The 24,811-nt window shown below is 38.5% G+C and overlaps 1 protein-coding gene across 2 annotated transcripts; it reads right to left on the reverse strand.

Moving 5' to 3' along the window:
- On the reverse strand, nucleotides 1-24,461 carry LOC111571452 (proline-rich protein 5-like). 2 transcript variants are annotated; one of them, XM_055006666.1, is made up of 10 exons: nucleotides 24,236-24,461; nucleotides 20,339-20,422; nucleotides 17,708-17,898; nucleotides 14,366-14,446; nucleotides 12,888-12,994; nucleotides 9,976-10,067; nucleotides 9,761-9,901; nucleotides 4,873-5,017; nucleotides 4,436-4,750; nucleotides 1-922 (listed from the first exon to the last, which is right to left on the reverse strand). In XM_055006666.1, exons 2-10 carry the CDS (start codon nucleotides 20,363-20,365, stop codon nucleotides 570-572), a joined length of 1,452 nt encoding a protein of 483 aa, XP_054862641.1. In that variant the 5' UTR covers nucleotides 20,366-20,422; nucleotides 24,236-24,461; the 3' UTR covers nucleotides 1-569. The 2 variants fall into 2 exon arrangements, with proteins under 2 accessions (XP_054862641.1, XP_035806043.1); XM_035950150.2 differs by having other exon boundaries at nucleotides 17,708-17,890; nucleotides 20,340-20,422; nucleotides 24,236-24,460.
- Between the last annotated feature and the right edge of the window lie 350 nt (nucleotides 24,462-24,811).

A 24,811-nucleotide genomic window follows, 5' to 3' on the forward strand; every position in this document is an offset into this window, starting at 1 on the left:
TTTAAAAATTTAAATTAATATTTTAATTAACAATTAATAAAACATGTTGAGGTGCATCAATGAATAGTTTTCTTTTACATATGAAAAGTTAAAAGTTTGAATTTGACAGCCCAAGCTTTTCAACAGCCCTGGTCCTAAAGTAATATCTGACCATGGAAAAACACCTTGTGCTCCTGTCTCCTGTTTTATGTGTTTTTCCAGTGTTCATTAATATGAAATAACAGTGTAAAATCAGCTTTGAGAGAGAAAAGTCGACAAGACAAGTACTCTTGTCTACTTCCATCGACTAATTCTATTAGTGCTAGTTCAGTTTGAGAGTCAAGTGACTGATGTGTTTATATCTTTGTCCAGCTGGGGATCTACACTGAAATTAGACCTGTTTTTAGTGATAGAAAGATTACGTTATGTAGAAAAATAATTCAGTTTGAAAGAATCCCTGTTGATCTAGAGTCTCCAGAAGACAACCGGAGGCGCCATCGGGTGCAAATGTCAGTCACGGCTCAGCATTGTTTGCACACGTCCCTGCATCCTGTATCATACGAGTAAAGTTCCTTTCACGAATGTGAGCGTCACGCCACACTCTGCCTGCTGCTGTCTCTGCTGTGCGTTGAGCTTCCAGAACAACGGCGTGAGAAGTCCAGAAAGATGCCGTCGTGCTCAGGCTCAGAGTCCAGAGACTCTGTGACGTGGCCAATCGCGATCTCTGGACTGGACGACGGACTGGGACCAGAGCTTGTGTCCTGAGTCAGCACCTTGGACGACGAGGGGGAGTCAGACACCAGTGAGCCCGTGCAGTGTGTGTCCTCACCTGGGGACGGCTCAGGGAGGATGCAGGGGGAGTGATGCTGTGGCTGGTGAGCGTGAGGAGGGGCAGGACTGTCAGTGTCTCTGGGTTCGGGGTCCTGACTGGAGTTTACAGTGTCTGTGAAGAGGACAGTTTACAGTTCGAATTAATTTGTTTGATCAGAAGTTTTTGTCACACTTTTTCATCGACTTGCCTGTGAATTAATGCATTGGAGGTTAAACAGCTAACAGATACACTGCCTGTCCAAAAAAAAAAAGTTGCCACTTAGACTTAACTAAGCAAATAGGTGAGAGCTTTCCACTGGATAATCACTGCAGTGATGAATATGTTTCAGCTGGCAACAACCCTAGCTGATGCAGTGAGGAGCTTCTCATTTCTTAAACAACCATGTTGGAAGACATATCCTGTGGTCATGGAGAGGATGTTAATTTGTCTCCGAAGGGTCAAATTATTGGCCAGCATCAAGCAAAGAAAACAAATAAGCAGATTTCTGAAACTAAAAGACTCTCCCATCATCAGTACAAGATCTTGGTAGAAAATTTATGCAACTATGGAGAGACATAAATGCTGTGACATTGCAGAAGCTTATCGAAACAATGCCACAGCGAATGAGTGTCATTCTCAGAGCTAAAGGCAGTCCAATGAAATACTAGAGTGTGCAACTTTTTTTTTTGACGGGCAGTGTATTTTGGATTACCCCCTTGACGCCTGAATTTATTTACAATTATATATATATAAAAGAAAAATAGTTGTGTTTTTGCTTTCCAGCTGATGCTAAATTAAGCGGAGATTGCTAATTTCTCTATTACAGCTATATAACAACAATAATAACAGATATATAATAATTTAAGTCCCACTCCAACCAGTTCTGCAAGAAAGGTACATACTGAATATGCACAAACCAGCATTGGGGGAATGGATATGCTATCTCAGCTGCAGTCTGAATGAAAGTGGTATGATGCAAATTCGCGACAATCAGTGTCAAGAGGTTAAAGTAATAAATATTTAGTCAGGCACCAGGAGACACAAACGCTCTGCCTTCCTGTAAAGTAGGCCGACTGAAAGTTCTCAACCTGTCAAGTCATCATTTTTCAAAAGTCTTGTTGGGTAATAGTATCTAGGTCATGTTGTGGTTATTTGTCAGTGCTTAGTCAGTCTAATCTGCAAACATCAAAGCTGCCAGTAGAGCAGGACATGCTAAACAGGTGATAGGTCATAATTAGAGCTGGGACTTTAACGCGCTAATTTCGATTAAATAATTACCGCGAAAATAACGCGTTAAGAATAATAATGCAATTAATTGCACCCTCCTCAGTTCCCTCATTTCTGGCACACCTGTAACTCTGATGAACACTCCAGCCCAGTAGGTGGCGGTAATGAACCTAAAGTCTGTTTGTAGCCATGAAGAAGAAGCACAGGAAGTACTGAGTGAAGTCCGGCACTGGTGAACAGTGAAGGAAGATGAGATTGAGCTTGTTGGACAGAAATTTTCCTTTTAAAAATCTTCCCGATGGCAGCTTGGATAAAAGCCTGGTTGTGTGCAAATTGTACAACAAAGAGTTTTCTGATCACTGCGTCACTTCAAGCTGACGGCATCACCTCAATGCAAAACATGTTGCTGTTAGCACCAGAGCTAACGTTAGCTACGAGTCATGCTAACGGCTAACGGTGTAGCCATCCCATAATAGACCACTTTTCTAGAGAGTGCTTGAGTTTACAGAAAGTCTTAAAATGTTGAATAAAATCGCTATAATTGCACTTAGATTTGCAGTAATCTGTGAATGTAGCAGACAGATGAAAAATGCAGATAAATAGAAATGAAACATTTTTGTGGTTTAAGTTTTTACTCCGTTGAGGCTCCGCCTCCTTGGAGGAGGAAGAACCTAAACAACAAAAATATCTCTTTTAATAACTTAACTATAAACTTTTTGTTTATAAAAAATTACATAAATAAAAATTGATATTCCTATAAAAAGAACCATCAAAATGACACCATTTATCAGACCCAGAAAAGATGAAAACAGAATGAATCTATGGATTTTCAACTTTCTGAAGCTCCTTGAACTACTTATGTTGATTTTATGTGCCATACAGTGGAAAAAACAACTAAATTCAGGCTTTAAGTCATCAAAATCACTTTTTTCTATATGTCCCATTTTCCTTTTTTTAAATAAATTTTAAATTATAAACACGTATATGTCTATTCATTGATTCAACTGTCAACCACAATTTTATTTGAATTGAAAAACTTCACTTATTGTGTCAAATATTGCTATTTGACAAAACTGCAATTAATTGCGATTAATTAATTACAAAGACTGTAATTAATTAGATTAAATTTTTTAATCGCGTCCACCACTAGTCATAATATATTAAAGTTCCTCATTTTCAATAAAATAATTATAGAAAACCGATGGTGGCTATTGTCTTAACCTTCTGAAAATCCACTGTTGGGTTTGAAGGAAATGTCGTCTTTAAAAAGCAATAAAAGTACATTAATTAGAATCAGAACCTTAAAAACCAAAATAACTGTTAGATTTTAACTTTTTGTCTTGATTTTCACTTCAAGTGTTTGCTCTAACCAGATTCTGTTTAACAAAAGAGAAAAAATTCTTCACTTCTCTACCCAACTGGGAACTCATTAACAAATATGACTCTTGAATGATCAAAATGATGATCAACTGGCAAAAAATCAGAAACTTTTCAGCTGAACTGCAGGCAGTGTGAAAACAAATTCAAAATGTAAGCAGCAAATATCTTTAGCATGTGTAATCGCATTTTTCTCACTTGGAAATATGTTGTACATGTTGATTCCAGGTTTTTCCAAATTTTATAAAATAAGTAATCAAAAAAAGTTAAGCAAATCCGGATTCTCTGTACTTCTGTTTGCATAGAGGTGTATGTTGCAGGAAAATGAGCTCACACAGTAAAAATGTTACAGGAGCAGAAAAACACCCAGGAGCTGCTTGGGGTACAGAGAGTTAAACGATAGCTTCAACTTTAGAGAAGAAGCATTTAATGAAAAAACATCAACCACAGACAGTGAAAATTTCTTTGGATAACCTCACCAATTAAAATTAATTTGGACTTGTTAGTTTAATTAGATGTGCCATTGGAGGATTTACACAAATGCCAATATGAAGCTTCTCATCTCTGTCAGTTTAATTTCATTAAACAGAAGTACTTGCTAAACAACACACAGTGATTTATCTTAGAAAGCAAGTTTGTGCGTTATGACGGATTTAGCAACATGCAATAGTTTGATCTTTATGTAATTTAAAAGACTGTTGATTCACTCATCAAGGCCCCGAGTAACTTAGGTCAACTGGATGTGCATTACTTTTTAAAGAAAATGGCACCTTACTGTCTGTTTATGCTCTAATTTTATTTTTTATAACAATGAACAATAGATTTACAACTATAACATGTTCCACTTCTACATCAAAACCCACACAGCCTTTTTAGAGCTTTAAAGGCATAAAAAATAAAATTTAAAAATGTGAAGTTCAATAAGACGCAAAACATTTAAAAAGTCATCCAAAGCATCTGTTTGTCTCTAAAGGACTACATATTACAGTCTTGAAAGTTGCAGGTGGTTTGCTATATTTCATGTCACTCATGTAGTCCTACCTGAAAGTGCAGCAGAGGCAGTGGAGGCTGGGGAGTGGTTGGCGAGGCTGGACGCGCTGGTGTTACTGGTGGTACTGGTGTTATCTGTGGCACTGGTAGTGGATTTGGCCATAGGGCCACTTTCCTCCACACAAGACGTCATCTCAGAGACGGAGTGTCGTCTGATGCCTGTGCCGCCTCCTGTGGACGAGTCTATGTCGTACTCCACTACCGGGGTCAGCATGGGAACGTTGTAGCTCTTAGAACGGACCACTGGATTCTTGGTGGTGGGAGAGTTGCCTGGTTTGGCAGACAATGAACGCTGCAACCGCTTTTCTACAGAGAGCGAGGGAAAATTTTGGTGTCACAGAACATGGAAAACCAGCAGGACATGAAACTTGTATCATATAGAAGCACTGTGATTAGGTATTTCTGCACATATTTACACGAACAAACACCTAACAGGCAGGAAGAGCAGTGCAGGTTGGAGGATCCGTCTCTGGAATACAAGCCGTGAGTCCCGAGGTAGGGAGAGACCACCTTCTGGATGAGAGACTCCAGACGAAGGTAGTCATCTGTTACGCCTTTAGATTCATGGACGCCCTGGATCAAAGACACAAACACGCACACAAACACTGGTAATTGCTGCTCATTGGCCCATAATAATGGAAACTTGAAAAGCCATGAAAAAGAAAGGCAGAAAGAGCTCAATCTGGCTTTTTGTGATCTTATCAAATGCACTGCCAGTGACTGTTAGTAGAAGGAAGCTTCTCTGATAAGAATTTTGTTTAAAACAGAGCGGCGTTTCACTATCACAACAGGAGATGCTATGTTTGTATAGACTCAGCCAGAAGACAGCAACAAAGTGTTGAGTGAGTTTGGTATCAATCCTAGACTTGTATAAACACGTAAGAGACACGGGAAACATCGACAGCATTGCTTAGTTTCGACAGACAGACAAAACAAATCCATTTGACTGGTTTAATGTACATACACAGACAGAAAGACAACAAAGGATACAGATGTAATGCTGTAATCCACTGTAAAGGATATAAATGCCAGCATTATGTCATCCTTGGATTAAACTTTACAATGTGCTCCACTGTGTAAAGAGTGAAAACAAGGCCATTGTCAGAGAAGTGAAAATTCTGTGAAAACGAAGCACATCCTCACACTAACTGGAACTTCATTTCCTGGTATAAAAAGTGGAAGGAGCTACACAGCGCACAAAAAAATGAATTCTGCTACCTGAGTAGAAGGGTTTCTGATTGGATGTTAAAGTCTGTCTCTTGTTATTGATTTTAACCCCGAAAACTCATCTCTGTGAATCAAAGTTACATATTTCGAAGTTTTTCACCCAATAAAAACAATATTGTCCTAACTTAAATTGGCTTAGATGTACCTCTAGCACACCAGCTCACCTGCAACTCTGCTCAAACACAATAAAACTACTCTGTATTACACAATTGCAACTTGTAATATTGGAGTAATTTTGCCATGTTCAAGCTGTGAACCAGTTCTGAAGCAAATATATATATATATATATATATATATATATATATATATATATATATATATATATATATATATATATATATATATATATATATATATATATATATATATATATATATATATATAGGGAAATCCCCACACCACAAGTTGGATTGGTTTCTTATGTTTGTTAGATATGAAACCTTGAAAGTGTGAATTTGTGTTTTCGAGCCTGCTATCTGTTTCAAGATGGAAATACTCAGCCATGGCAACACTCTATAGACATATTAACAAGGTAGATAACTTTTCTTTAAACCTGCATCAATTCATTTTTTTCCAATTTGTCCGCAGCGTTACAAATTACAAGTCACATTTTAATCGTATAAACCTAATATGGTCAAAAGCAGCTGCTTATCCATCCAGGAAACACTAAGCAACATTAGCATTGTGCCTCTACCAGATTTTGAAAGAAACATCTGGCTCTTCAGCAGCTAATTGTTCCACTAGCCGCACCAGCTAGTCATTAACTGTGTCTGGCTGCCATTTGGTGCTGTGCAGGTAGTGTAACAAAGTCTTTAAGCGCCTTTGTGTCTGAAAACAGCTGCTTACTTCTGCTGGATATGATCTTAATAAGAGTGAGCCAAAACAAAGAGCTTAAAGATGCATAGAGTGGAAGAAAGCTGTAGAATTAAGCTGTAGTTCTCTGTAGATTCGCTGTGAGTGACGAATTTCAAATAACACAGTCATTTGACCACATTGTTAATATAAAAACACTGATTAGAGCCTCTTTAACAATGAGTACTTTGCTGTTTTAAAGGTCCAGGCTCTGTCTTTCTGTTCAGCATTAGTAAAAACAAAATACTTTCAGTAGCTGGACTTAGTTCAGAATCGTTTCCACAATTTTGTCAAGCAAATTTTCAAGGGTGAAACACATATGGACCCTCACCTCAGTCCAACATCTTGAAATAAAGAAGAGACCAATGAAGTTTCAGTACTCTGAATCATGGCTCCCATGCATGAAAACCACCGCAGAGAACCTAACCACATAAATAGAACAGACTTCAGTGAACTAGCGTCACAGCATTTTAACAGAACGAAAGGGAAATTACTAACAGATGAAATGAGAAGTAGCAGAAACAGAGCACATATTCAGTGCTGAATGCGCTCAATCTTTGTTTTAGCTGCCCTACTTTCCTGCTTCCTTTCATACCTTTGATTCTACCTGTTTTTTGTTTTTGTCCTCCTCTACTTTCGGTTCCTATCAATTGCAGGCAAACAGACAGATCAATAAAAATTACTTTGCAATGCATCTGACACAATGGATGCACCAGGGAATAAATATATTACACATTCTAAGTTTGTGTCCTTTCAGCCATACCTCCCTCTGTTTCTGTGTCACCCTCTATGTCTGAATCTGAGCAGATTTGGGTCAATGAGTCGCCACAACGACGTCCAAACACAAAGAGAACCAGACACACTCTCAGAGACTCACAGTGCATGAACCCAGGCACACTTGAGAGCACATTTAATTTTCTCCCATTTACTGCTGGACCCGGTGATACGTTCTGTCATGTGATATGAGGTCAGAGCGCCGCTTCTTTCCAGGATAGTGTTTCACCTGGCAGATGAGCAAGATGGACGAACTTTGATTAGTCTACAGAGTCTGATCTGGAGATGAAGGTCAGTAAAATGCTGAGCAGAAAATGAATGCTCACTTGGAAAGTAGAGTCAGTGCTGAAAAATTTAAACATACCCTGATTTCCTCTCAGGTCACCCATAAACCTGAGCAGATTATGTCAAGAAATCCTAAAATATTTGGATGGTTACTCTCCTGTTAAAACATCTCAGAGACTCATAGAAAAGACATTTCATCAGCTGGGGTATCTAAAGGAAGTTAGTAGGGATAGATCAATTATTTACCTGGCTTATCATTGTGGCAGATATCTGGCATTTATCTGATTATCAGTATTGGTATCTTTAATGACAGACGATTGATAAATTAAATACTTCACCTCTCTCTGTCTGTCATTACTCTGTGGTCTCAGAAATGTCTCTCAAGCAGTGACTGCAAAATCTCTATGAGAAACATAAGTTATTGTCACAAACCAAGAAACTAGCTAATCTCACAGAGGCTAAGGCTACGCTACGAGCTCGTGGCTAAGCTAGACGGCAGCTACAGATGACCCTGAAACAGAGTCAATACTCAATAATTAATAATGATTTAATATAGCAATAAAACAGTGAAATATAAAGAAAATAGAGAAGAACAGCAGTGGACAAACTGATCAATTTCAGTTTATCCCACATAAACAGGGGAGAGCGTCCTAATTTAATCATTGCTATTTCTATTTGACATACTGAATTACAGTTGCCCTTCTTAATGTAGAAACCTAGTTATGAATGAAAGGTTCCCTGCTATTAGATCCTGTTAAAACATTACATTTGATGTACAGCAGCTCCAAATATCGGTTACTGGTCTCATTTGATCATCAATAATCGTCATCATTATCATCTCTATTTAAAAAAACAAAACCCATATCGGTTGTTCCCTAGAAGCTAGTGTTCACGGGTTTGGTTCTAAATGATAATAAAAGAGCTCACATAAGGTCTGGTTTCTAAATGCCTGAAAAACAACAGTTTATTAGCTATTCAGAAATTGCATAAATTATTACACATTATTACATTATTATCCGTTTTCAGTGCATCTTTTTTAAGATGTCCAAAGAATTTAAACACTTAGTATTGGAGCTTTCACTTCTTTCACCAGACCTAAATATCTGCACTACACCTTGATCAACAATTCATACTAAGAAAACCACGGCTTCATGGCATTCTCATTTTCTACTCAGAAACAAGACTTTCTGCCTCTGAGAACTAGATGTGGTTGTTCCAAACCTTTTAACTTATCACACCAGTTGTACGTCTGCATGTTAATAAGCAGTTCAACAAAGAGGGATTTCCCCCTTCTACATTTTTTCCTTTGAATGTCTTTTACAGGGTGGTAAAACTACACTGGTATTAAACTATGCAGAAAAAGTAGAGATTAGATAAAACATCCCATCTAGTAGCGGCTTCAAAAGAACTTAGGACTCATATAGTTTCTCCAGCTGCCTTGATCTTTGCTGCTGTAAGTTATTTCCCAGGCAAACTTGGGAAACCAGAAGATCTTACATGCACTTTACAGAAAAACTTCTGCAGTTGTAGCTGGAACAAAGGAAAGAATTGCTACAACTTCCAAAAGCTAATGGATCTTCAGCTCAATGGGAAAACAATTAAAAATAGCACGCGACCACAATTCAAGATCACAAGCAAGTGACTGTTTAGTTACAGCAGAATATATATAAGATACTATGGTTGAAACATTAAACATAATAATTATTTAAACATAATCATGATTTCTATTAAAACTGTCTTCATAACACTTTATAAAGTGCAAAAATAAACCAGGCTTTGCAAAAGAAAACTTCACCCTCAACTTGAAATTTAAATATTTAGCCAGTAAAAAAATTCTTAATTATAAGAGACTTGCTAACTTTTTCTGGCCTTGTGAGGATGTCATGGCCCTAAATGACAGAGTAAACATGGATAATTCACATAGACAAACAAAGAGGGTGCAGAGTGGTCATGGGAAGACAACTGTTCTCTGTGTTCACACTGAGATTACTTCCTGTGAGAATCCCTTTGCAAGAAAAGTCTCAACATCTTCCTCCACCCTGCGCTCCTCTTTTCCCCATCTGTTGTCGTTTACCCTCTTCCCTAACCCCGCATCAGTCATGGATGTTTGTGCATGCCGTGTGTTAAAGGGTGCATGAGGGTAGTGTGAGAGAATCTGGAAAGAAAGCGTATTTGTACCTGTAGTATTAGCAGCATCTGTATGATGGAGGGAGGAACTCTGGCTCGGGGCCGAGACAAAGCTTCATCCAGTTTCAAGTTGAGGGTGATGATGTTTCTGAAGTGGAGGAGAGCCAACTGGCGTACTGAGGGCTCCTTTCCCTTAAGACACAAACACAAATATGTCAACAAAATGCATCTGTGTACTTGGAATATTAGCTGGTCTGTATGTTTACCTGTACAGGGTAGAAGATGGCCTGCAGCATGGACAGAACATCACAGAAGAAGAAGTCCCACGTGTCTGCCAGAGAGTCCAACAACTTCTGACCTGTGATACAAGCAGGAAGATAATCAGCTAATCAGGAAGGTCAGAGAGATTACAATAACATGACTGTCGGGTTTTTGCAGCCAACAAGAGATTATACTGTACTTGTGGAAGAAATGCTTTGTTAGAATTCCATGAAAGTCTACCATGTCTGTAAAGAGGGGCATGTTAGACACTGTGATTTAGAAAGTAAACACACTGATGTCAATTCGCGAACACATTTAACCAAAAGTTGTTCCTATGTAAATTGGAATGTTGGTTATTCACACCACTTTTTGGGATACAGTACAATTTTCTGTGTTTCCTGCAGTGGAAATCTAGAAAACAGCTTCTGTGGTATTTTGGGTGCAAATTCAGAAAGCTCAAATCCATCTAAAGAGCAAAAGTCATCATCTGCATTAACATTTGATCATAAGGACTAAACTGTTCAACAGGCTCAATACAAACTTCTTGCAGCTCTATTAATTGATTTTTGCCCACTTGGGGATAAGGCAACTTTATAGCAAGCTGAATTATAAGATCAGACCTTTCTTAAAGTTAACGTTTCACTCCATTCTTTGGTTTTACCTCTTGATGAATGACTACAAGAGCAGAACTTATGGGCCCTCAAACAAATGCAGTGATCTAAGAAAGACTAAAAACCAATTTATATTCAAGAAAAATTGCACAGTTCATCAGTTAAGAACTCTTGTTGCGTTTGTTACTATGTGACACCTTTAAAGTATTCTCAGTGATCTTATCAATACTACTTTTAGTCATTAAACCTCTGAACCCAAAAACGCACCAGCAGGTTCGAAAGGCATATTTAATAACAGAGAGTATAATTGGATTTTTCAACTTTCCAGCAGTCACTGAACTACTCATCTGTGATGTGATGTTTCTTAAAAAACAAATTACCAAACCTCAGCATAAAAAATTTAAATTTTCATCTAAATCACTATATTTTACCTGTACATGTGTCATTTCAAAAACTCCTCAAAATAAATTGCTTGTATTGACCAGATTCTGTAAAAAATAAAAAAAAATGCTCCACTCCTTGGCGCAACAGTGAAGTCATTAGTGACTGAGCTGCAACCAACAGTTGCAGGAGAAAAAATTTGGCATTATTCAGCTGAACTGCAGGCTTTGTTTATGAAAACTGAGTCCACAGTGAATAAAAATGTAACAGCAGCAAGAAATGTCAGCAAACTGTTTGAGGTTCAAAGGGTTAATCTGTCTTTGTAACACACAAAAAACAGACTTATTGGTATAAGATCTCAAATGATCATATATTTCTGACACTTACTTTTATTAACCTCTGTGCAGGCATATTTGATACACACAAACGGAATCATGCACCCCCTACTATTGATTAAACCAGAACAATGAGTCTTTGAGCCACTGTGGTTTATCTTATCTCAAATGTCGCACTAACTGGATGTGTGACTGACGTAAAGGATCGCTTCCTGTCTGGTTTTGTGACGACAGTGCTAAACATCTGTGGGTCTGCATGTGTGTGTGTTTGTGTTTTATCATTTCAAATAAAGGTCACACATGTACCACAACAGAGAGAACAAAATAATTTCGTTATCACTTGCTCTTACCTCTCCTCTCTCTCTCTCTCTCTCTCTGTGTGTTTGTGTGTGTGTGTGTGTGTGTGTGTGTGTGTGTGTGTGTGTGTGTGTGTGTTGCAGAAAGACGTCCTTTGCTGGAAGTGACAGTGAACAGATAAGGACAAGTTCTCACAGTTCGAACTAATAGCTAACTAACAAGGTTAACTCTGCTTCTGCAGTACCAGCCAGACATTAGGTTTCAGTGTTAGACAGCATCTGAGACTTGACTTGTGCCACATTAAGATCTCGGAGTTCCCCTGAAATGAATCACTGGCACTCTTCATTCAACCCTAGAAGGTACCGTTAGTTAATAACAGATTAAAGTCTGGGCTCATCAAAGGACTTATTTCATGTGCTTCTCTGGAAATACAGAAGAAACCTTAATTTATTCCATTAAACTAGAGAATATACAACTTCCTTGTGGAGCTTCAACAGTTGACTCAACCTCTTGTAACAACCTACAAACTCTTCCTTCCAGTTAATACATATTTGTGTCAGTCTTTAATTTTATTGAGCATTTATGCAACCAGGTTAGTCTCACTGAGATCAGAGATCTCTTTTACAAGGGAGACCTGGCCAAGAGGCAGCATAGTCACATTAAAAACAATAAACAGCAGATAAAAACTAGCTCACATATAACACTTGCACACAGAAAAGGTAGACAGTAATAATTTCACCTCAACTTTAAACTCTTTCAGTGTAACAAGAGCTTGAAATTGAAGTTGAGATTATCGTTTATTTCAAGCATTAGGTGGAGAAAACCTAAATGCTTTCTTGCCCAGTTCTGATCGTACTTTGGGGAGGACAAATTGCAGATTATCCATAGATCGGAGATTGTAACTTCCATGTTTCCTTGCTAAAAGACAAGATATATAATATATAATAATAAATGTCTACTTATTTGTAGATTTACTCTGTAAATTCCGCCAAATGACACTGGAATTATAAGTAAATGGAGAAGTTCTTTTTGTTCTGTTTTTGTTCTTCTTCCTTTATTTCTCTCTATTTTAAGCCGGTAGTTAAAATAATTTTGATGATGATGTTCGAAATATGGGTGAAGTTTGAGAGACAGTGAGGAAAACATGGAAATCATTGCGAATTTCTTTTCATGTTTTAAATACACCTGTAACATAACCATAGACTATTTTAAAAAAAACAGGGTTCAGTATTGATAGCCTGTATTCACACCCCATCACTGAATGCCTGTGTATGCATATAGATAATTTTTTACCTTCATAGTAGCGGATCTTGTCTCTCAGTATAACCATGCCTTTAGTGAGCAGCTGGTTCTGAAGGTACTCAGTAAAGAAGGAGCCCAGCTCTGTCTTCAGCAGCTGCCTGTAAGATACATGTACATGATCACATACACTACCAGTCAAAAGTTTGGGGTCACTCAGGCAATTTCATGTTTTTCATGAAAACTCACAGTTTCATTCCTGTGTTAACATAACTGCACAAGGGTTTTCTAATCATCAATTAGCCTTTCAACACCATTAGCTAACACAATGTAGCATTAGAACACAGGAGTGATGGTTGCTGGAAATGTTCCTCTGTACCCCTATGGAGATATTCCATTAAAAATCAAGCGTGTCCAGCTAGAATAGTCATTTACCACATTAACAATGTCTAGACTGTATTTCTGATTAATTTAATGTTATCTTCATTGAAAAAATGTTTTTCTTTCATAAATAAGGACATTTCTAAGTGACCCCAAACTTTTGAACGGTAGCGTTTATACACACACTGTCATACATCATCAGTGATAGCTTGTGAAAAACGAACAGGTGTGATGAGATTATTATGCAAACTGCAGTGTTTAAACAGCAGCGGGCTCAGGAAATGAGAAAATGTGTTGTTTGCCATAAAAACAAAAGTTGAACAATCAGATTTTCCACTGATAAACTGAGATTAGCATGAGTTTTATATTACTAGAAAGAGAAAACACTGTAACTTTTACTCTTTCTGGTATTTCTTAGCAAACAATGTATTCTTGAAGACATTACAAATCTAAATTTACAAAGTTTGCTGGTCTCACTCTGTGTACACAACAGAGTCATAAGTACTGCTGCATTTCTATGTGATTTGAAGCTTTTATTCTTGTAGATCCAGCAGCTTGAGCCCATTCACACCCTCAGGCCATGCTAGACCGGCAACCTTCATGAATAACCACCATCACTGTTGCACCAAATACATGTCTGTGTATGATGTCTACAGTGTGCATGTCTGTACAGTATGGTGGTGTAGTGTTTACACCATACAGTGAGTCAGTTTTGAGAACACTGCCCTCAGCTACAGTGTAATTAAACACAAAACACACAGCAGTGACCCCTCTGTAACCTCAACCTGTCATTTCCCCTTTAAACAATTTACAGGGGTTTTTGATTCAGTGGACAATGAACAGTTAAGAGCAGCAGGGGAAAAGCATTACCCATGATGCAGCTGAGAGTGAAGCAACAACAATAACTGTTACCGGGCATGTGTTAATGTTTGGACTTGAGTAAAGATTAAATTTAGCTTGCTGAAACTGGGTGTGAGAGTTTGTCTGTCACAACAGCAAGGAAAGAGGGGAAACTGCACTGCAGACACTATATTTTAGTCAAATATCCAAAAATACATGTCAGCTCAGGCTAAAAAAAAAAAAAATCAGCATGTCTGTCAAAAACTCAGCAAGAGTTATAAAAATCCAAAGACAACTGACTGGGAGCTAACCTGACACCTTCATTCAGAGTGTAGAGTTCGTTTTCTCCCAGATCCTTCCTCTGGAAAACTGAGATCACTGCGTTGTGGATGCTGCAAATAAAAACACAAGAAAGCATTCAGAAAGAGAGACATGCAAATTGTCTGAGACTGAACACTTCCAACAGACTAACTATACCTGTACGAGGTGTGATCAAAAAGTTGTGTTCCTGTTGCATGAGCGATTGATGGTCACGTGCATTCAACATGTGTGAGCAGTAACTGTCACTAGTCAGGATGCTGCATGACATCATGCTATCAACATCAGGACCTGTGTTACGCACGTTTTTGTGACCAAGGTCAGGTACACATTCGCAATTTCATTATGGCAGAGTTCTATTGTAATAACCTGAGACATTTCAGTGAGGACATTTGGCGCAAATGACCTGAACTGTAGCATGACGGCATGCAGGTGTTTTATTTGCTCCTAGTAATATGCAGCAATGACACATGTTTTTGTTGGTCACAACAACACAAACATTGCTCCCCAACCACCCAACTCACAAGACTTGGCTCGCTTGGACTTCTTCCTCTTCCCCAAAATGAATTTCAAGCTGAAAGGTCAACATTTTATGTCAGCGGAAGAGATCAAATCGCAGCTGGTGCTGGACATATTTACGTAACAGGACCTCCAGGGAGTGTTAAAACCGCAACAACAGCACTGAGAGCAGCGTATTGATGCAAAGGAAAGTTTAAATCCAGTACAGTTTTTGTTTTTGAGAAGCTCAGTCTAGTCTTCCAGAGAGCGCACAACATCATGCATGATCAGCAACACCCGGCACATCACCTGTTTCACCTGCCGCCCTCAGGTAGAAGGTACAGGTTGTGTGTGTGTATTTACATGTGTGTGTGTGTGTGTGTGTATATATATATATATATACATTTATGTGTGTGTATATTTATATATACATATTTATATATATATTTATATAGTTATTTACATGTATATATTGGAATAGTTTTTTAGAAAAAATTTTGTTTGTTTTTGTATTTATCAGTCCAATGGCGAGCTTGTTGCACCAGAATTTCAGTCATAATGTGCACCAACTCGTGTATGTTCTGGTTGACAATAAGGCTGTTCTATTCCATTCTATTCTTTTGTTATTGCTGTGGTGACATTATCATCAGAAATAATAGATATCCACTTCAGTGTTCAGTTGCTCAGATGCTGGAGATGCATGAAGACTTTTGTGTTCACTGCTGCAGCCAACAGCAGAACATTTGGTGTGTTTTGTTAGATGTTGAGACGTTTCAGAGTTAACCAGAAGCAGCTCTACACTGGTGGAGTGTGAAGCAGCTGGTTATTCAGAATGGCTCAACTGGCATATAGCAGAAGTGGGGCATAAATAGCACTGACCACACCTCACAGAGGTTAGAAGCTGAGGCAACATCAACCACCACCAGAACTGAAGAAGCCTCTTGGATGAGAGGTGAAACGTCTTCAAGGAACCTTCTTAAAGTCCAGTTGGATTGATTTAAACAACTTTGGATAACCATGACCTGGATGAATGAGAAACTACACAGACGAATGGCATAAGTAAACATCATAAACCAAATCTTCACAGCTTTGGTTTACACTTTCAACTAAAGAACAACCACAAAACACAATAAAAATAGATTTGCACCACATGCAGTCTTCAGAGTATGACAGGAAAGGCTGATCAACTTAAGTGTCATTTGATGTCATGTCAGCAGATTAGCAGGTAAATGCTGGTTGTCTCTTGCAGCCACTTGGACCGGTCAACATTTAAAAAGCCACAAGTGGCTTTACCCTAATCCTGACGTAACGGTCAACAGTTAAAAGATTCCCTGTAGTAAGGGAGAGTAAAACATTAAAGCTCAGAAGGGGCATACTGTAGGTTTGACTCCAGCTTATGTTGTTCATACAGTCCCCCAACCATTTCCATTAATCTCGTGCTATCCAGTGTGAAATAAAGCTGAAACACCACAAAAACAACCAGAAAAAAAGAGAGAGAGGACCAAAGCAGAAAGGAATCTATGAGGCAGAAAGAGATGAAAAGAGAAGTGAGGGATAAAGAGGCTCAGTGATGGACCTGGAGGGAGGACAGACAGAATGAGATGATGCTGATGTACATATGTGTGTGTGTGAGGTTCCTATTCATAAAGTGAATAATAGCAGCAACAGAGCTTTCTGCTGGTCATGTTTATACCACCAGAAAAGGAAAATAATGCACACATACACTTGTTTCATGTGAGTAAAACGTTGTATATTTTCACATTCAGTAAAAATCGCAATATGATCTACTATTGTATATAATAAAGAGTGATGAAGAACATAACATGGTCATTCGATCTCTAATGATGAAAGTTTTAGAACAATTTCTGCTTGACCTTCTCTTTTTTGTCAGATTTTTTTAATAGAATAAAATATAGCCCAATATAAAAATATTTTAGCTTGATATATCAAATACTTTTCGAGATAAAATTCTTTTAAAAATTGCCTGTTGACCCACTTTCAGCAGATTTTTTACGTACTAAAATTTCAAGCTGTGTTTGAATGAAAATATCTTATCAGCTATTAAAGACGAAAGCTTTAAAGAGAAAGAGGTTTTTTACTATTATATCTCATCATGCCATTGATTTGTAGTCGCCAATATTGGACAAGTAGATTAAATAGTCTCCGACCATGGGTGAGTTGAAATATGAAAAAGAAAAAAATGAAACCATCATGAAAAGTTCCATCTTTGAACACATTTTAACAAAAAAATAAAGAATGGCAGTGCATAAGTCAACTAGTCATATTTTCTGAACCACAGATAGCTACATGCCAAAATAATATAAAACAAAACATACACAATATTTTTGTATATATGAAATCCTAAGTCACAAAAATGAAAAAGTCATTTTCACTTAACTTTCAGAGCCGATTGGGCAGGTATGACAAGTTGTACCACAAAAACAATAATCTTGCTTCATAGCCTAATCCAAGTGAAGCTGAGTTTCAAAATGGTTAATCAAATATGATTAACAAAAACTGTTATATTATTATTATATTATCGTTATGTTAACATAACGAATGTAACTGATGCATGAGCACACAAATATATATGTATTCACACTTCAACTTTCTACACAGATAACATAGCGTCAACTTTAAATGTGCAAAAAATGTGTTGAAAGTGGGTTGATGGGCAATATTTAAATTCATATATGAATTATATGTAAAATTAACAGATACCATTTCAAATATCCATAGGCTATGATAAAAAGAAAAGCTTCCAGTAAAGCAGAGACGGTCGAGCAGCTGATGATTTGAGATGGATTAACCCACATATAAGTTTCTCCCACACTAACCTGTTCCAGGTGGCGTTGGCTCCAGCCCTCCTCTGCTGGGTCCCTTTGTCCCAGCTGCAGTCCTCCGCCAGCCCCCCTGCTGATCCTCCCTTCTCCCCACCTCCTGTTGGGCTCTTTGCCTGCGAGAGGTCAGTCAGACTGGAGGATGAGCCGGTGCCCAACCTCAGTTTGCTGTGGAGGCTCCTTGAAATCCAAAAGGCGGAAAGATAAAACAATAATAAGCACCAGTGTTTATTCAGATAACTTCAAGTGACACAGTAGGGCTTTTTGACAGCACTTTATTTTTAAAAGAGTAGGAATTTTTCTTCTTTATTTTTCAAACAACTAAAAAAATGAACTTTATACAGACTATAATCTTTATCATGCTGATCCGTGCAAGTTTAAAAAGGTACCAAGCTGAAGCTGAACAAATAAATGCACAAATTGAAGCTTAAAACAGATCTGCATACAATTCATATAAAAAGACAATAAAGTATCAACGGCTGTGCAAAAACACCGGCGTAATTTTTCCTCATTTTAATGGCTGACAGCATTAGCATTTATTAATGGGTGATTACTTTTTATTAGCCATCTGTTACTGTTTACACAAGCTTATGCGGTATACTGCTTTTGAAACATACGGTAGAGAGATTTTTACTGGGGCTGAAATCAAGAAACCTGTCAAACTGAAGGAGAAAAAAATGCATTTATCATACAGAAAGAAGAGAAAACTAGACAGCAAGTGAATGGGGAAAAGAAGCAAAAGAAGAGAGTAATGATATGACAAAGTAATGACAAAGATGTACAGAAAAAAGGAAAACAGTGAATAAAAGAGATTAAACGTGCAGTGACATGACATGAAAAAGAAAAGAGGTATCAGAAGAGGAAAAAACGCTATTAATGTTCAGATTTCTTTCAGACAGCAAGTCAGTCCAAAGAAATGAAAGAACTGTTTTGGATTTAATACATATGGTCACAGTAGTAAATTAAATGACAGTAAATTCAATGCTTATGTGCATTTTGGGAAATGGAGATAAACATTTTTACTATATCTTGATACCTCATAGACCAAACAATCAGTCAATGAATCACGAATTTGCACATCAATCAAAATTTGCAGTCCTCGGTAAATGTGTTTGATTTATGAGTATGTACTACACACATGCAGGTAAGTGTAAATATACCTGTCTTTAAACCAGCAAATTCTGCAACAGTTTAAAATATACAACATATCATCTCTTCACACAAACACTAACACATTAGGTACTTACTCTATTAACTGAAAAGGTACCACATATCCCCACTCCATGATTCTGAATCACACTGATCTGAATGCCGTCTCACTCTTCCACATGCCCATTTTCTTTCTTCTTCTTTTGGTTTTCTGACTTCCACTTTTTAAATTCTCCCACCTTTACTCTTTCCACTTTTCTCTCTCCCACTCTACCTCTCTTTCTCCCCCTTTGCCAGTCTGTGCCAGTCGGCCACCATGTGACCCTGCGAGCTTTTGTGCCCGGCAAACAAAGGAACCCTTTGAGGTTCAAGAGCAGCCAAGAGGAAAGGGAAGGCTTTAAAGGTGGCACACATTTCATTTCATCTTCCTCTCTTGTCTCGCTGTGTGGGGCCCAGAACAGACAGAATCTGTACTCAAGCTGTTATCACACGATGACCCAATTTACTGACCACTGTTCAATACTTCTTTGTTTATAATGGCGACTTTGTCTGCTTTGTCATGCACTGTGCTGGGGAAATATTGTTTTTCTTCTTTGTTTTACACTTTTGATAAACAAATGATGTGAAAAGAATTGAGCTGAAGTGAATTTAATGAGTATGGACACTAGAAAGAGAAGTAAAAGAACTGACAAAGAGGAAAAATAGAGAGAAAAAGGAGTGGATGGAAACTCAAAAGCATATAAAAGAAGTAAGAGGAGAGAAGGTGTGTGTATGTTGTTGGTCCGTCTGTCAGCCTGGATCTGAGTTCAAGTCCACATAAATAGGTCAGTGTGGGAAACAGGAGCCCTGAGCTCAGACACACTCACACAAGGACACACAAACACACAGAGTTCATGTCAGAGTGAGGATGAGCTTCCAAATTCTCTCAGAAAAGAGGGTTCAGAGCTGTACACTGTGCTGCTGGATCGACACTTCAGTCAAAAGTTTTCTCCTAAAGAATGAATGATGCAGAAAGTAAAACAGACTCATAGGATATAAAGACACAATGTGTTGCAAGCAATGTCTAGAGAAGTATCTTTTTGTTCATTGTCTCAATTAAAGAATGGAACGCGGAAGTTTTGTTGTTGGCCGTGAATCAACAGGAAGAGTTTAAAGTGAAAAGGCTGGAGTCTAATTATGAAACAAAGGAGGGTGTTTGCATGAGTGAAAGAATGAAGAAGGTTATTCAGGAATGTGTGAGAGTGGATGTGAGTGTTTTTTTCACTTTGATCCACCTTTGTGTCGACCAAAGAACGGCCATAATGAGAGAAAAAGAAAAAGAAAAAGTACCGGAGCTGCAGTGAAGCTCTGCACGCTGAATGGTGGGACGTGCTGGCTAAAATGTGTGTGTGTGTGTGTGTGTGTGTGTGTGTGTGTGTGTGTGTGTGTGTGTGTGTGTGTGTGTGTGTGTGTGTGTGTGTGTGTGCGTGTGTGTTCTCACCTCCTAAATGAACCCTCTCGTTCCATGTTAGACCTGACAGATGGCTAGCAACCGTCCTGTGACTGCCTCGGATGAATCCACATCTGAAAACAGACACAAGTAGGATTATTTTCTTGTCAACTAATATTAGTGACTAGTAAGCAGTTTGACTCCTGTAACCAGACAAAATTCAAACTGCAGCCTTCTTTTCCTCTGACTGAACAAGGTTTAAAACCTCAGAAGAAAGACCTTCATCATAGAGCACATTTTAACATGCTCAGAAAAAAACAGATGTAAACAATAATAGTTTCTGGATATCGTTGATTTGATTTTGACCCTCTAAAAAGTTTTATCTTACAGACTTGGAGCTGTGTGGCTTTATAACACTGACAACTTCATGCAACTTCCAGGGAGGGTGACAAAAAAAGACTCTGGCAGAGATAAATGCAAACCGATATCCCCACACATTTTATGAGGGACAAAAAGGCTAAAAGGTTGTCTACGTTTTCTACAAACAAGGCTGTATTATCTCACTACAATGTGAAAGATTTTTGCATTGTGCAAAGACAATTGAGTTGTTCAAATATAATCTAGTTAAAGTCCCTCTGCTCACTGATTAAACCCCTAAAAGTAATCTTTGTGTATCTAAGTTATACATTTAGACGTAGTTTTCCATGAAAATATACACTATCTGGCTTAAAATGGTTTAAATGCAGCTTCAGACTGTTGCTTCCTCTAGAAATTAAGGATCTATAATGTCCTGGCTTCCCACCCCACTTGCTGCAACTCGAGCACACCAGCTCACCTACGACCCATATGGCATTGTCAGAAACGTAGTATTTTTCTTTTTATAAATACAGTATTTGTTAATTAGCTATTGATGATCAGAAATCACGGCAACCTAGAATGTGTCCATTTAATATAGATGTACCCACAATCAAAATAACCTTGTACTGAGCACAGGCATGTGTTATGCATGTGTACGTTATGTACGGATACCGAATTGCATGACCTAAAAATGTAGCGGGCAGAAACACCCCCACAATTTAATCAATTGTTCCTTGTATCATTTCCAATGGATAAGTCCAGATAAGTCTGCAGCGTTTAATTTGTAGTAGGATCGCAATCATGTGATCATCAGCAGACAGCTGACATCGTGTTCACTTGTTGTCATAGGTACAGTGACGTCGTGCCGCTGTCTCTCAATAATACAGAAATTTTTGAGAAATCCGTGGATCCAGACTAAAAGCCGCATCACTGCCAAAATCTAATCACTTGGTCCTTGTGTCATTTCTGACCTTCCCTGAAAATTTCATCCAAATCTGTTAGTCTGTTTTTGAGAAATGTTGAGTAACTAGTAAACAGACAGACAAACCAACGCTGATCGTCACATAACTCCGCTGCGTTCTTTGGTGGAGCAGTAATGGAGTAATTCAGCCACACATGTCGGAGACGGAAACTGATTCTGTAGAAGAATAATGATACAGAAAGCCTCAATGTGCACGCTAACAGGACTAGTTCTTTAGCTGTGTTACATGGAACTCCGACTGTAAACTGTCATTAGAACACAGTGCTCAGGTACGGTGTTGACTGCTGCTTTTTCTCATGATATGCTTTCTAGCATATAAAAAATCATCATATCGACATGTCAACAACATAAAAAACTTTATTTTCAGCTGTGGGATTCTTTAGTAGTATCCAGTAATAGTTATTTAACCAATAAACTAAAATGCATGAAAAGATACAAGGTACTCTGTAATAAAGCCCACTGGTATTGACTGATAGTGGTCTATCATTGATATCACCATATATGTGGTCCAGTATGCACAGTATGAAAACTTTATACATGTAACAAACATAATGCAGACAAAGATGGAAGGGGTACTTTAGAAACTATGTCAACAGATATTGTAGTTTGTCCAGCAGAGTGCACCTCAGCTCCATTGTTTACAAAACTCACAGCGCTCTCTGCAGTACATGCAGCAGAGTACACAGCTGAGCAGACAGTGGTGCGGAGTCAAGTGGTGTCTTCATGCTAAGTTGATAACTAGTTTGTGAGACAAATAATTTTACTTTTTCAATATAACTCTAATTTCCTCAGCGTATATATATCATTTAGTCTCTATGCTGTAACTGTTAAAATAGTGTCAGACAAAGTTAACTCAGTCACACTCACCAATAGATAGACAGACAGGTGTCTCTACTCACCGTCTATCAAGACACAGAATTCTAATCAAATTACAGCAAAGTGGTTGAGATGGACATTTGATCCGACTACAAACTCAAATGCCCCCGACTCGTCCGTTCACTCACTCTCACACAGATAGATAGAATGACACATATACGGTATCAGGCGAGTCAAACAAGGTAAAGCAGTGGCTTTGTCATGACCTATATCACCGTCGTTGCCAAAACAACACTTTAAATTTTTTTTCCCCTCAGGGCTCTACAGCTTTCTACCAAAACGTGCTGCATTTAAGTGTCTGTAAATTACTTCACAGCTTCACTTATGGGCTTCAAAGCAAGCAGGCAGACAGGCAAAGTTGCATGACTCAAAGATTTACAAGTTATTTTCAACTGTACAGTGGGTGGGGATGGGGTGTGAGGGCTCTGGTGGAGTTGAGGTCACAATGAGGATAATCATAGTCTGGTTAAATAAAAGATGTTATGTGTTTGTCTGCTGGGGCAGCAATGACTCTCCAGGGGTTCACTTTACTTCCTGGAAATTGTATTTGTCGCTATGCAACATACAGCAAGACATCCTGCTGCCTTCTATATGCTAGGCTATCTATTTATTTTCAATTCTATTAAGAAGCTTTTCCTATTCTTGATATAAATTTACTTGAGCTGCCACCATAAAAGTAACTTTAACCTTCTGTTTGAAGCTGTGCAGAGTTGAAGTCCACAACAACACAGCTAAAGAAGCTGATTTGAAGCTTCACTTTCAAGGTCACAACTCTTAGCGTTTGTGTCTGGTTAAAAAAGTGAGTAATACAGCCACAACTTTGTCTAGATGGATGGCTCACTGTGGCTCTTGTAAATTACACTTGGCTCTGCAGAGGGAAATGTATCCGCACTGAATGACACATACGCACCGTGGCTTAATTCTGGTGCTGCAAATTCTGCTGCCTCTTTCTCGCGCCACACTGCACAGTTAGTTTAATGGCTCGCTTAAGGGCACCTGGACTGTGGTTACATACACTGTGGTCATGGGAGCTTGAGGAGCGTTTCTCTGGCAGCTTGTGGCCACATTTCTCCAGCGCAGTCCAGGGAATGAAAGCAGTGATCTCCCACTCATTTCAAAACTGGACTTCTCTCTGTGAGAACCCTCCTCTTGCTAACTCTCTCCCTTAGCAGCAGACAGTTTACATTGTAAGCAGATATCTGGGACTCCACTGCTGAAAATTAACACCCATAATCTGCTTCAACACACAAACACAAACACACACACACACACAGTATTCTGCAGACTGGCAGCACAACAGGGAAATTACCACCCTGCACCAGACAAGTGCTAAAATAAATGTCTTGCAGTAGGCTTGTCTGCTATAACAGCCTTTCTGGCAGAAAACCAAACCACAGGTTGGAGGTCCTTTTCAGAAAAAAACTAACCAGTGGTGGTTGTTTTTTAATAGCTGTGTAGCTCTGTCAAACACTATGGACAGCTAGTGTGCAATGCTTAATTTATGCAAGGGCATGAAGAGACACATTTATAACTCTTAATAGAAGGAAATGTTAGTGTAGGAGACTTTATAATTCTATATGGAGTTAAAACCGAGGAACTATTCAGCTACTTTTAAGGCATTTAAGTAAATAATGGGAGAATATTCCACAATAATTGCTTCGTTTTGCTAACTTAAAAACATGACAGTGCCTCGTTCTCAAGTTTAGAAGAGTAAATTCATCTCTATACTCACCTTCCAGGCGTCTTCTTCGTCTCCCCTTTCGAAACAAGTGTTGTGCGAGTTAATAAATCCAGAAATAAGTGCGGCGTTCCGGTGTTTCAGGTGGTGTATCCTCCTGTCCTCCTCCACCTCCTCACCGGCTCCTCGGAGGCGGTAACAGCGCGTGAAGGCTGCGCACGTTCTCCTCAACGGATCCGAGAAGCGGCGCGTGAGCTGTCTGCGCGAGACACACACACACACACACACACACACACACACACACACAGAGAGAGAGAGAGAGAGAGAGAGAGAGAGAGAGAGAGAGAGAGAGAGAGAGAGAGAGAGAGAGAGAGAGAGAGAGAGAGAGTCTGTGTGTTTGCGTGGAGTGTGAAAGTACACATACTACTGTAAAAGGTACACGATTTTCAAGTACATGTGACAGGTGATGTCACTAGTGGAAAGTAACTCACTACATTTCTGACATTAATTTAAAGGACCCATATTGTGCCTATTTTTTTTTTTAAAGTTATTGTTTTTGGCCTTTTTGTTGGCTTTATTGGACAGGTTAGTAGAGAGGCATGAGTGAGCAGGATTTTTTATTCTTTTTTT

Source organism: Amphiprion ocellaris, chromosome 21 (genome assembly GCF_022539595.1).
Source record: "Amphiprion ocellaris isolate individual 3 ecotype Okinawa chromosome 21, ASM2253959v1, whole genome shotgun sequence".
NCBI classification, from domain to species: Eukaryota; Metazoa; Chordata; class Actinopteri; family Pomacentridae; genus Amphiprion; species Amphiprion ocellaris.